This window comes from Meriones unguiculatus, chromosome 17 (genome assembly GCF_030254825.1).
Source record: "Meriones unguiculatus strain TT.TT164.6M chromosome 17, Bangor_MerUng_6.1, whole genome shotgun sequence".
Taxonomy (NCBI): Eukaryota; Metazoa; Chordata; class Mammalia; order Rodentia; family Muridae; genus Meriones; species Meriones unguiculatus.
Genome location: NC_083364.1, coordinates 24533464 through 24547859, shown reverse-complemented (window position 1 = coordinate 24547859; position 14396 = coordinate 24533464). Strand labels below are relative to the sequence as shown.

The window sequence follows — 14396 nt, the reverse complement described above, 5'->3', positions numbered from 1 at the left end:
AGAAACACAGTGTTGGAGATAGTATTCAGTGCTGTCCATGACTGCAAATGTCCCCAAACTATTATTAAGTTATAAATTATTCAGGAATCTTTAGTCAGGGTTTTTATTCTCATCCAACTTTATGTCTTTTTCATTTGGTAAGAATGTATCAAATTACAGTTCACAACAGTGATTGTGAACTCAGTTTAGTAGACTGACTAGAATTTAAAATTCAATAGGTAGGCCTGGTGGTAAGCCTGAGATCTAAAATCTAAATCTAAAATCTGAAATTTGGGAGATTGAGGCAGAAGGATCGAAAACACCAAAAATACAAGGCCTACCTCAGCCACAGTATTGTGAGTTCAAGAAAGCTAGAGCCAGGGTGGGAAGGAGAGTGGGGGGAGGGGCATCCATGTACCTTGTGTGATACTGTAAAAGCTGTTATATTACAACATATGTAGTTCTTCTGAGCCTTATAAAAACATTGGTATACATGATAGGTTGCTTTCTGCAGGCTCTTTTTAAAATGGCCCCATACACCACCCAAGAGGCTCTTAATACATGGACAAGTACATTAACCTTGATGGGGACAGAAGTCCCCTTCTGGTCCCCATCCACCTATCCAGTATGTAGCAGCAGCAACCACAGCAGCAGCACAGAATGACACAACTGAGTCTGCACCAAAGCATTTTTGCAAGCCCAAGAGGGCATCTCATGAATACAAAACCTGTAGATGAGTGTAAAATGTTTCAAAGTTCTGATTATTCTATGAATCCTTGTGCTTTTCACTGCTATGCTTTTGTGACACAAGACACTTTACAGTCAGTTCCACAAATAATTAAAGAATGAGGTTGGAAAGAGAATAATTCCCATTTTTAATACGAAGCATGTTTTACAATGAGAGGAAGTTTTGTTAACATCAGTGGTCACTTTTCATGGAATCCCTTGTTAAATGTTCATGTGGGTAATTCAAGCATAGAAAAAATCATAGATGCAAAACTATAAAGGGATATAATATGGCCCTAACTGTCATTTTAATTAGTTCAGATTTATATAAAAATTATAAAGAAAGAGCTTTAGTGGTGTAGTGAAAACACGGAGTTGGTTTGAATTTCAATTCTGGTCCTAGTCGTTACTTCTACATATTGACTTATTAGAAATGTATTTCCATGGTCTTAAAGACCATATTTGTATCTTTATTTATAGTATGTATATTTACATCTAACTATATAATAGATATATTTCATGACAAACTCAAGATCTGCCCATAGTTTTAAGCTCTGCTCACAGTTCAAAACATTTCTAACATACTTGTCTGGAGTCTTCTAAGTGAGCCTGCCTTATACTGTTGGCCGGGTCCCACATCCAGTGCCTCAGCTTAGTCTGGTCACCTTGCCTGCACCACCACCATCCTCTAGTCTTCTACCAGGAACTGCCCTGCTGGTCCCCAAACTATAGCCCCCTACCACTCCACATCCAACCTCTTCACCCTGACAGATTGTGCCCTGCCATCTCCAGGGTCAAGCCTGATGGGTCCATGTGATCCTCTCCTTGATGCACCCACCCCAAGCACTACTTCTACCCCTAAATTCCAGGCTTTAACCAGGATGCACACCCTGTACACCAGCCCAGTCTCTTGTCTACACCTACCTCATTCCCCCTAAGCCATATCTAACCTCTTGGCCCAACCTGACCTGTACATCATCTCTTCTATGCTAACGTGTTCTATCTATATCAGACACAGAACTAACAAAAGAAATATACATGCTCACATCTCATCACAAAATATCAACTTTATAAAAAAATCAAGACATTGTTTACCTTATCTCTTTCCCCAACAAAATCCACCAGTATTATAGAAATGTTTGCCAATGAGAATTATCTAGATGAATCCCAGGTCACATAATTAATTTAAAAGAAAAAAAATCATAAACTTTCATCAAAGAATTCAAGGAATTTAAAGAAGACAAGAAACAGCTCAATGAACTTAAAGAATGGATTCAAAGAGAATAAATGCCCGAGTGATATGCAAGAAAACACAAACATGACGTGGATGAAAATGATAAAGACAATCTATGATTTGAAAATGGAATTCCATAAAGAGCAGCACTGAAGAGGAATCAAAACATAGGGAATAAGTTCAGACCCAGGAAAATCAGTGGGCTGGCTCAGGTTAAGTTACAGAGGCTCCAGGAATTCTAAGGTTCAATGTAGAAAAATTCACGTTCAGGAAGAATGCCAGGACGGACAGACAGAGGGCAAGCCATAAAGGAGCAAGGAGTTACAAAACTCCAGAAAGACACAGCGCGAGGGCCCAGAGCTGACCTGGGGTAAGGAATCTAGGTATATCACACCAGGTAGCAGAGAAGGGGACTGACCAGGAGTGTCTTGGCATTGATCGGATAGTGAGTGTTCTTATAGTTAGTACAAGACTCTCAGGGGGAAGAAACAGAAAGAAACTGTATTCCATAAAATTGGAAAAATCTAAAATGAATAATAAATTTCTAGCTGTATACCACACATTCAAATTAATTCAAGATGAAATAAGCAGATTTACAACTAACACTTAGCATAAAGCAGTAATAAAATATCTGTCGATTAAAAAATCTAGGGCAAGATAGATTCATTGAATAATTATACTAGAACTTAAAAAAGCTAATACTACTCAAACACAAAAATCATATGATAATCCCAATAGACAGAAAATTCTGTGGCAAAATCCCTGTCGTAAGTCTGGTCTAGTGGTAGCACATGCGTAGCTACACCATTTGACTTCTGTATTAATCTGATTTTCTATTGCTGTGACACCATGACCAAGAAGGCCACTTATGGGAGAAAGGATTTATTTGGGCTATGGTTCCAGACAAGTAGGAGTCCGTCAGTATTCGCAGGGCTGGAACATCTTTAACCTGAAGCAGGAAACAGAGAAAGGAAACTCAAAATGGTTTCTGCCATTTCTTTAAACGTTCAAAGCCTGCCTCTAGTGACATAATTCCACCAATAAGGCTCCACCTATTAAACCTTCCAAACAATGTCACTAACTGGGGATTAAGTATGGAAACATCTGTAACTATGGGTCATTCTCTTGGACTGGTTCCACTGTCTTGGTGCTCCTTTCCTTGACAGATCCAGAAGCTCTGGCATCTCCTACACCTTGGGGTCGTCACCTCAATCCAGACTCTACTTTTTAGAGAAATGACCTCTCAGGGACTCCGGGCAAGAATGGTCTTGCCACACACGTGGCCTCACGGGTGTCTTAAAGCACTGATGAAGATGTCACAGTGCTTTTACTCATGTATCCTTTGTGACTCTACAGCCAGCACTATGTAGATGACTGCTGAGTTTGGCTGCTGTCTTGGGATGGACACTGGCCCCTTGAATCACAGTTGCAACAGCTGTTCTTTGTTGTGTCTTTGTTGAAGCAGAACCTTCTTTAGACATTTTCCTTTCACAACCTGGAATGTTGACTGGCTGGGGTCTTGCCTGAGGGCACCCTTTCCTTTATGCCACCATAGATCAGGCCTCCCTTAATCTCCTTATCCTTTTCTGTCCTTGGCTGCAACAGTGCAGTGCCCCTTTCTTTCTTCAAACAGGACATTTTTTGTCTCTTTCCATCTCTTTTGCTTTTTTTCGTTGCAGACTTAGAGAAGTAACAACTAATGATCATGTAACAGAGTCAACATTAGGCTTTTTTGAATTTTCCTAAGCTAAAGAAATCAGCCTCAGGCAAGTTCTTAAAACAGGGGCATAAAATGGCCACATTCTTTGCCAAAATATCACAAGAATAGCTTCTCTCACCCAGTTGCTAATGTACTGTTCCCTCTCAAACTTCTCGAGTGGGGCTTGCATGATGTATGCTGCTCTCAGCACTGTCTTCCAAGCTCCTGCTGCTTACAGCACTCCACCGCTTTTCTGGTACTGAGTGTCAAAGCCCTCTACAGTCCTCCGAAAGCCAGCATGATCAGGTCAGTCACAGCAGTACACACTCCTGGTTCTGTTTTGGTGAAGGCTTATCAAAAGGAGACGTCATCAGAGGATGGGTTCTAGAGATCTGTAGACAGTCAACATCTTTCTCTGGCTCTCCCTATCTTTGATCATAACAGAGTAGCCATGGTAGCAGAGATGGAGATTATTCATGGGCTCCATACCATGTACTTTCTCTTCAGTCACCAAGACTTACCTAGGTAGAGCTGCTAAGTGCCAGATCTGCCAGCAGTGGAGAGCAATACTGTGCCCCAATATGGCACCATTTCCTGGAGAGTCCAGCCAGCAACCTGGTCACAGACTGACTATATTAGAATGCTTTCTTCCACGCAAAGAGCAATACTTTGATCTTATTGGGGAAGATATAACAGATGGTTATGAATTTGCCTTTCCTTCTGGTAAAACTACCATCGATGGACTTACAGAATGCCTTATCCACCATCATGGTATTCCACACATTGCTTTTGACTAAGGAACTTAGTTCACAGCCATAAAAGAATGACATTAGGTCCATGTTCATAGATCCACTGGTCTTATTATGTGCTCCATCACCTGATGCAGCTTGGCTTGATCAAGTGGATGGCCTACTGAAGGCACAGTTACAGTGCCAAGTAGGTGACAGCAATGTAGAAGGCTGGACCTCTCAAATCCAGAGGTGGTATATGCTTTGAATCAGGTCCAATATATGGTACAGTTTTCCCACAGCCAGGATCCAGGAATCAAGGGGTAGAAATTTTTGCTTCCTGTTCCCACAAACTTTAGTTCTGTTGAGTTAGGTTTGGTTTCAGAGTGGGACACACTCCTGCCAGAAGACACAACAAACATTCCATTGAACTGGAAGCTCAGACATCTCCTTGGCCATTTTGGGCTGCTGATGCCCTTAAGCCAAAGGCTAAGAAAAAATTAGCAGTGTTAGGAAAGGTAATCTGATTGACTCAGATTACCAAGGAAGAGATGGTATTGCTTCTCTGCAATGGAGGTAAGAAAGATTATGTATGAATGCAGGAGATCTGTATTTAAAGTCAATGTGAAAAATACAACCTAATCCAGGTCTTTCAGAAATGTGTCATTCCTCCAGTAGAAGAACCAAAGCCTGATGAATTAACTGCTGATAATGAGGGAAATACAAAATAGGTAGTAGAGGAAAATGATTATAAATACCAGGCAAGGCCAGGTAACTAGTAGTAGAAACAAGGATCATAACTAGAAGTGTTTCTATTCTATTTTGTTAAGGAGATGTTTACATATGTATATACACATATATTACACTCATATTTACATTTTCTTTTCTTCATTTAATGCTAAAACTGAGATACCATCAGTGGTTAAATGTAAATCTTTTATTCTTACATTAAAATTATGAGACACTAAAAGACTAACCAAAGGATTTTGCCATCTGTTATTAAATATACAAAACATTGCCATTGTATGTGGGATAGTTACATTATATTAGGTAAAATTGCCCTTAATGTATCCCTGAAGCTATGGAGATGGTTCAGTAAACAAAGCTCTTGGTGTGTGTGTGTGTGTGTGTATGAGGAAGATTGGAGTTACATCCCATTCGCTGGATGCTACAGTGGGTATCTGTAATTCTTATCATGCTTAAGGAAAAGTTAGAGGCAGAGGCTGGAGAATTCAAGCACTTGTGAGCCAGCATTTTTGTGTGCACTAATGACAGATCCTATGAGGCCTTGAGGAAGGTAAGTGCTAACACTCAAGACAGACCTCTGATCTTCAAATGTGTGCTCCTTGCTAGCATGCGCAGACTTGAACAGTCACTCATACACAATACGGACATCACACATGCACATATAAAAACAGTAAGTTAAAACAAGTAAATAAAACACATTTTTTGAGTTAGGGGGAACTGCCCAATCTGAGAATTTCTGAATGCAAAATGTTAGTGGTGTGTCCTCCATATCATTGTCCACTTGGCAATAACATATTCTATTGTTTTCCATAAATGAATTTATCTTCTGGAATTTTTTTTATCTTGCAACACATACTTATTTTTGTAATTGTAAAAGTCTTAGTTACACGTTTTGCTGGATAGTTTCATGTCAACTTGACACAAGTTTGAAAGGACAGAGTCACAAGTAGAAGAATGCCCCAATGAAATCACGCTAAAGGCAAGCCTATTGAGCATTTTTTAAATTAGTGATTGATGGGAGAGGCTCACTCCATTGTAGGTGAGGCCACCCTTGGGCTGGTGGTCTTGAGATCTGTAAGAGAGCAGGCTGAACAAGACATGAAGAGCAAGCCAGTAAGCAGTGCTCCTCCATGGCCACAGCGTTAGTGCCTGCTCTCAGGTTTCTGCCCTCTAAGAGTTTCTGTTCTGACTTCCTTTGATGATGAACACTAACAAGTAAGTGTAATTCAAATGAACTCTTTTCTTTCCAAGTCACTTTTGGTCATGGTGTTTCACTGCAGCAACATTAACCCTAAGATACATTGGTACCGTAGGGTATTACTTTGACAAGTCTGACGATGTTTTTGGGTAGGTTGTGGAAGGACTTGGAACTTTGGGCTCTCAACATGGAGTGTTGAGAGATCACTGAGTTGTTCTGTAGGAGCTTGAGAGATAAGAAATGCAGAGAATGGAGGCTGGCTTGTGAAAGAGAGAAGTTTGAGAGTCACTAAAAGACTCTCATGGCCATTGTGCATTCTAAGTTAAGAATCTCTGGTTCTGCTTAGCTGGGGCTGAAGAGTTAATTCTTGTGATTCTTCTTGTGATTAACAAGATACAAGAACCACTAAAGTGAAACCTTTCCTTTGCTGGGATAATTGATGCTGGTCAGCTGGAGTTGAGAAATTAGGGATTAAGAAGAGGCCAGCATCACTGAGGTGAAACTGTAGAAAGTGTTTCCCTAGAGTCTGCAAGTGTGTTCAGAAGTGGCCAAGGTCGCACAAACTGGGTCAGGGTGTGAGGGTCCCCCAGATGGCACAGGTTTTGACGGCATGAAGGAGTCGTGCAGAACAGCTGAGGCTTGGCACTGGTGCTAGACCAAGGCAAGGCAATGGTGAAGGTACAGCTCCAGTAGCGGTGGAAACCCCAGGGCTGAAGAGGTCATGCAGAAAGTTGAAGCTTTGCACCATGAAGAGAGCACAGGAGAGGTTATGGGGAAAGTGCTGCCCGGTTTCCGTAGAAGACTCCAGCATTTTGAAGATGCCTGTACCATGGAAGGACCAGCAAGAACGGCAGTGGTCATGAACTGGAGCCAGTCTGAGCCTAGAAGACAAAGCGTGTGTGTTGCAGAGGGTGGAGCCTGGGAAGTGACCCAGGCCCTTTGGAGGAGCCCAGAAGGTTGTGAGTGAATCCCAGATATAGGACACTGTGTGATTTACACTGTTCGAGTTTGATTTTGGTCTAATTGTGACTGTGATCTGGTTCCAACCTCTTGAGGAAAGCATTTAACTTATTTTTGGTTTTATAGGAAGGAGCTCAGAGTTGAGAGACTTTTTATTTAAAAAAAAAAAAAAAAGGATTTTAAAGGAGACATTGAATTTTTTAAAGAGACTAAATTTTTAAAGTGCTTGAATTTGTGAAACATTAAGTTTGCAAAATATCTTAGACTGTGATATTTATATTAATGTGTGATCTTGGGGATGAACAAGAAAGAAAAGGCTGTGGCTTTATGTGATGTGTTTGTGGGTCAACAAGTGATCAATTATGTTGGGTATTTTTATGTCAACTTGACAAAAAACTAGAGTCATTTGAGAGGAGGGACCCTCAATTGAGAAAATGTGTCAGTAAGACTGGGCTGTAGGCAAGCCGGTAGGGAATGTTCTTAACTGGTGTTTGATAGGGAAGGGTTGAGAGCATTGTGAATGGTGCCATTCCTGGGCTAGTGATCCTGGGTTCAATAAAAAGGCAGATTGAGCAAGCCATGGTGAGCAAGCCATGGTGAGCAAGCCATGGTGAGCAAGCCAGTAAGCAGCATTCAGCCTTCTGCCTTCAGGTTCATGCCCTGTTTGAGTTTCTGTCCCGAGTTTCTCCAGCAATGAAGAATGATGTGGAAGTATAAGCCAAATAAACCCTTCCTTCCCCCATTGCTTTGGTTGTGGTGTGTCATCATGGCCAGAGTAACTGCAAAACACATGTGTTTTGTTGACAAACTATAGTATTAATTTATAGTAGACATTAAATCATATTTGTAATGAAAAAGTATGAAGAGGTTAATAAAATTATACTATTAATTTATAGTAGATATTAAATAATTTGTGAGAAATAAAGAAAAAGTATGACGAGGTTAATAAAAGTGTACTATTAACTTATAGTAGACATTAAATCATATTTGTAATAAGCAAAGAAAAAGTGTGGAGAGGTTAATAAAAACCTATGCTCTTATGAAACATTAAGGCAACATTAGTCAGATTCATCATAGATTAAACAATCCACAGGCTTATTTTACCATCCCACATTGGTTGTGCTCACCACTCTTAGCTATCTCACTTAATGTGAATTTCCTCATTTAATCTTGATAGTATAGATTTAAATTTTGACACATACCTAATAAAAAATTATCGGTGCTTACATTTATAGGCACAGTATGCTTGACAGTGAAACATTCAGATTCCTTGAATAAATTACAAAGTTTTAAGCACTGTAAGCAAAATGTTGACACCAGAAAGTACCTATGAAGGCCTCCGAACAAATAATTTTTTCATAGGTGAATATCTTGCCAGAGTAATACTGCTATGTAATTGGATATGCTGAGTCTCTGTCAGATTTTATATTGTAGCCAAGGGGGGAAAAATGGAACAATTAGTAGGAGTTGCCACAGGGGTGGATGTGGCTCTAGAAGGCAGATGCTCAAGTTTTCGGGTTCTTGTGTTTCTGTACAATGACCTGTGCAGAGACACATTGAAAGTTACAGGAAACAGGGATGAGGTAAGAGGGACATACAGGGAACCCTGGAGGTGTGCTATGCCTCCTCCGTGGCCTGCTTCAAGAAGTGAATGGAGAGAGGGGCCTACATGAGGTCTGCAGTGACCTTGCATGGGTCCTTAACATAGAGTTGCCTCTTCCAGATTCTTATAACCAGGGCTTTTCAGAGCACTCTCCTTTGGCTGCATGGAGCAGGGATAGTGCTCCTGACAAAGGAAATCAGCATCACCAAAAGACAGAAATTAAAGGAATTTGTGATAATGTTGGCTGTGGGCAAATGAACTTAGAGGGGATAAAGAAATGGGCTTCTAAAGTCAGGTGGAAAAGTTTAGAATCCACACTGGAAGCAGCATTTGAGGTGCAGAGCAAAGAAACAGTGTGAGGGAATTACTGAATTCATAACTGACTGGAAAGAATGAGAGAGACTTCTAAAGTCTTCACACTATCACGGAAGAATGGAGAATAGGCACACCTAGAGACTGAAGGGCCAGTTTTCACCATAGCAAAAGTAGACTTTAAGTTAATGAGTTCTTCCAGGTGATCAAGTAAGTACCTGGTCCAAACTACAGACATTCCCCGACATGCATTGCAAGAACAAAACTCTGCCACACCCAAATAACGAAGATGCTTCCAAGTTCTTTTATTTAGCTAATGAATAAAGTCTAACCTCTTCAAAAGGCAAATAACTGCACTAAAACTGCACGTTCTTTTGGTCACGCCGTTCTGAACAAATGATTAGAAAGCAGCATGTTCCCACAGATGCAGAAGCAGACCTCCTTACGTAGCTCCTTAAGGAACACTTGACAACTGTCTGAACTGAGCACGGCAACAACGTGAACGCAAACCGGACAATGCGTGCGTAGTACAGACTTCCCTCATATCGAAAAGAAGGTGACTGTACGTAAGTGATGCCCACGCAGGAGTTTAAATACACATTGCTGATTATTTTTATTTATTGAAAGCATAGATTTTTTTTTTAAACCTCCTAATTATTTTGCCGTTCAAGATTAAAACTCAAGCAATATAAATATTCTGGTATAAAATTAATAGCTGAAAAAAAGTTGCAAACCAATAAAGAAGTAAGAGGCTTTTAGCAATAATACTGTGCACAGCCATTTTTTTATTCAAACAACCATCTAGGCCAATAGTTTATTTTCCTTTTTTTTTTTTTTTTTGTTTTTTGTTTTGAAAACAGCCCTGCATTAGAGCACCAATTTTTTTTTTTTTTCTCTTCTAAAAGGTAAGAACAGCTCTGTTTACACACACTTTTCAGGGCTCTGAGTTTTCTGATGGAATTATATAACAAAGGACAGTACCTTCTTATTTCCTTTAACTTCAAACCAGTTTCGTTCTATTCTAAGTAAAAATCAAAAAGGTGAACACAGTTCAAGAGAGCTCAATCAAACAAATAAATAATTGCTTCATAAAGTACTAGTGTAAACAAGACCACCTCAGCGGTCAGAGAGATGACAATTTTCCAGCCAGTAGCAACTTTCATCAGTTCCAATTAGAAACACGGGCACACAGGACTCAGAGCCAGCAGCTATCAGGGACCAACTTGTAAGGATTAACTATGAAACTGCTTTTCAAATTAAGCTTTTATTCTCTAAGTTTTAAAAAAGTAATCAGAAAATCTGAACTGTCATAATCTAAAACCCCGAACCTACCCTAAAAATAACTATCTTAGAATATTTAACCCTACAGTCTTGAGATTAGTAAGAAATTACCCAAGCAAAGTGTAAACAAGCCTCAAATCTCATAATAAAATTTTTTTCAAAGGTTTCTGTAAACATTAAAAAATCTACCTTCAAAAAAAGAGATATCATTTGTTTCTGAGAAATACTTAAAAAATTTTTTTTAAACATTGTTTCCAACACCATCCTAATAATGGTAGCTGAACTTTCCCTAGTATGTGCTTCTGTCTGAGCAGTCCATCTGCTTTTGCTGAAGTCATGTTTGGCCTGCATCACATGGCCTCTTCGATGGACATCATTTAGTCTTTTCTGTGCTGGTGCACCCTTAGCATCCCAACCACGATTTTTAATCCTTTTTTGTAAAATAAGTGTAATTTGCTTTATTAGATCTGCCAAACCACCGATTACAAAGAACCTGCAGCTTTACCAAAACTCTCAGTGTCATTTGGCCAGTTTCTCTGTCACTTTTACTCTGCTCCCATTTTTGAAATATTTAAAAGAGAACCTATGATAGTTACTGACCCAAATAAAAGAATTATTTTAGACAGGTAGCAATAGTAAAAGCTTTCAAGTTAAAAGTCTGCCCTTGGAACCACTCCTGTGGCCTACGAGAGCTTGTTGGTAAGCAGTGGGTTAATCTGAGTAATGAGTGCTATGATTTGGATGCCAAAGCTAACATATTACAAGTGACAAGGAAAAGAGATCTTTGAAGCTTCTTTGTCTTTTCCTTTTGGGTGCTGAGTTACGCCCCTAGCCCTATCTGTTCTTCCGTTATTACATTCCTCTATAAAAGCCACATTCAAGCAGCTACCTAAACAAAGGCCAATATTTAATGCTTTAAAAGCAACTGAACAGTTCATTAAATGAAAACCATCTTATTGGAGTTGACAGTGATTTATCTTTAGAGAAGGCCTCCAGGGGCCAGGAACTCCTATTTTATAACTTGAGTGAAAGCATACAAAAGGACTGGTTAGGGCAGATCTGATAACTTTCTCAAATTTTACATTAAAAATTAAATTTGAGACCTGGGTGTGGTGGCACACATCTGTAATAACAGCATTTAGGGAAGCAGAGGCAGGCAGATCTCTGTGAGTCTGAGGCCAGTCTGGTCTACAAAAGCAAGTCCAGACAGCCAAGGCTACACAGAGAAACCCCATCTTGAAAAAAATAATACTAAATTTAAGAAAATGACACCAGAACTGCCCAGATAAATATCTACAGGAATGTCAATGTTAGGTGATTTAACTTTAACGAAGTATAGACGTTTTCCTACATATCCTCATTAGAAAGAAACTTTCATCAGGTTGGTATACTCTCTACTGTATGTATCACCTGCCCCTACCACCTCTACCAAGCAGTCTTTAATAAAGATAATTTGGATTGCTTATTCTAACGATAAAATTTCTTACAAATCCTATTTTATACATTTGTTTGGTGTTTCCCCAAAACTATCATTTCGTACCAAGGCTTCTCCATTGTTCTCCATACCTTAAATACACATGTGGCATCAAATGAAAACGTGAAAACTTTGCTTTGCTTTTTGCTTGTGGTCTAAATCTTTTAAAATATGAATTCCTTGAAATGGATTTAAGCCATGAATTACATGTTATATTGACTAGTTTCTGTAATCAAAGAACACTTCAGTACCCTGGGATTTGAAATGATCTCTTTGCTTTCATTTCTTTTGGCTTAGGGAGGAGAGAAACATTTACAGTTTTGTTTTTTTTTTTTCATTCAAGTTTGGCTCAGTGACAGTGAACACAGTACATCATTCAAATACTATTAAGCAAATGCAGCCTTACAAGGATATGGATTCCTGCAAGTCAACCTGCAGAGGAGAACTATCTTAATTAACCTGCAGTATATTTGACCAAAAAAACCTTTCGAAATGTTCTTTACTTTAGGATCTGTAGCCTCCATCCAGAGGTCCTGTAGATCGTGTAAGTGTCCATGAGATGTCATCATCTTTTCATAGATGCAGGGATGGTAAGGAACCTTCCCTTCCCCAGAAAAAAATACATGGTCCTGTGGCACTATGCCCATTTTATTGGCACAGAGGCCCATGAACACATCATCTATGTACAGACTGGAATTCAGCGTCTGAGATGCCTCATAGACTTTGGCAGCTACATCGCTGGAGATGATATAGGCAGCACCAGCTGTATAGTCAGGGTAAGCCGGCCACCGGTACATTTCATAGGGAACATAGTATTTGCTGTTTTTGTCCCTGACAGGAGGGCCACCACGATGAACATGACCGATCCAAAAGTCCCGAACGCCAGTCTGCTCCAGCTCTTGAAGGTATTCAATGAGGTTCGGCATGTGGATAAATATATCATCATCGGCAGTCATCAGGAATTTGGCATGTGGACAAAAGGTGTTTGTCCAGCTGAACTGAAGAAGTAATTTTAGAGTGAGATTGTAGAAAGAATCAACAAAATCTTGCTGAATTATATCCTTGTACTCTTGATCTTCCCAAATCAGTTTTCTTTGTAGATCTTTTCCCTTCAGTGGACCAGGAATTCCTAATGCAAACAGAGTTTTGATGTTGGCATTAAATTGAGAATGAACATAATTCTCATTGCCCCAGGTTTTTCTGATTGCAGAACGCCGATCATAGTTCTCAGGGGCAGTCTTTATAAACAGTAAGAGGAGAACATCTTGAGCCTGACACTTGTCTTCGTGGTTGATCAAGTATGGGTAGTGAGCCTGCTCAGAGCTGTCCTTGAGAGACAGGGAATCATTCACAAAGGCATAGCTGTTTATGAGGTATCTGTAGGAGTAAGACTTCATGTGGTTCACTATGTGGTTATTGATTGGACCCCAAAAGATCATGAAGCTTAATATGAAACAAGTGGCAAATAACTGAAAGAACTGCCATCTTTTGACTCTTCTGCCACTAACAAACATTCTCATGTTCTCAGGTCTGTAGTGAATGGACACTTGTTTCTTCAAGACTATAGAACTTTGTATTTGTGGAACAGATGTGTTTCTTAATACATACTGGTCATAAGATATGGTAAAAGGTCTCATTCCACGTAATATCTTCTTCTGGCAACATTTTCTCTGGGATTGCAAAAGAATGGAACACTATAGGAAGAGGACACTGGCACATCCAAATTCGTCCGCCCTGGCATTCCTCATTAAGCTCTATGTACGGGCTCACGAAGTTGCTCCAGTGGTTTTCTGTGCACATGCACTGTAACCCTACCGAGAGAACAACATGTGAATGGGTCTCTGAGTTACTGTAAAGAAAAAGATGACACCTTGTCCCTTAAACCTAATGTAACCTGACTGATCCTCACAGAAGTTTGTGGCATTAGGACATAACAAGAGATTAATTAAAGTTTCATCAAAACTTACCCATACAGGGAAGGGGCATAGGAGGAGATGAGGGAGGGAAGGTAGGATTGGTAGGGGACGAGGATGGAGGTTACAGCTGGGACACAAAGTGAATAAATTGTAATAAATAAAAAAAGTATATTAATAACTTACCCATACTAATACGAGTTAAGCTTTAGTTAAAAAATAATAAATCAAGCTTCACAATCAGAGAGTCAAGATTTGCTTTTCAAAAGCAATTTATAAATTCTCAAATTACTTTTTGAGTTCTGAATCTGTCCAGGCACTCTCCTTACATGGACTTTATTATTTGGAAAATCAACAGGCAGTTCATATTTAACAGGTTCTAAACTGGGTAGGTATAGGCAGAATGTCCAAGGCTATTTCTGGGGTCAGGGGAGTAAACACCAATGGACTTCTAGCCACTTACTGGTTGTTGTAGTGTATCATGTATCTTACCACAAGCCCTGACAAACCAGGGAAAGTATGAGTCAACTCAGTCTTCACCA

The 14396-nt window shown here is 39.7% G+C and overlaps 1 protein-coding gene across 5 annotated transcripts in view; it reads right to left on the bottom strand.

Moving 5' to 3' along the window:
• Positions 1–14396, bottom strand: part of B3gnt5 (UDP-GlcNAc:betaGal beta-1,3-N-acetylglucosaminyltransferase 5) — a 36518-nt gene that overhangs the window by 8507 nt on the left and 13615 nt on the right. For 4 of the 5 annotated variants that reach the window (XM_060370059.1, XM_021662568.2, XM_021662569.2 and 1 more), the window contains one exon: positions 12260–13752. The exons of the other annotated variant lie outside the window; for it this stretch is intronic. In XM_060370059.1, coding sequence (XP_060226042.1) covers positions 12328–13578 — 1251 coding nt within the window. In that variant the 5' untranslated portion in view covers positions 13579–13752 and the 3' untranslated portion in view covers positions 12260–12327. Of the gene's footprint in view, positions 1–12259; positions 13753–14396 lie in introns of those variants that run through there. 5 annotated transcript variants of the gene reach the window in all.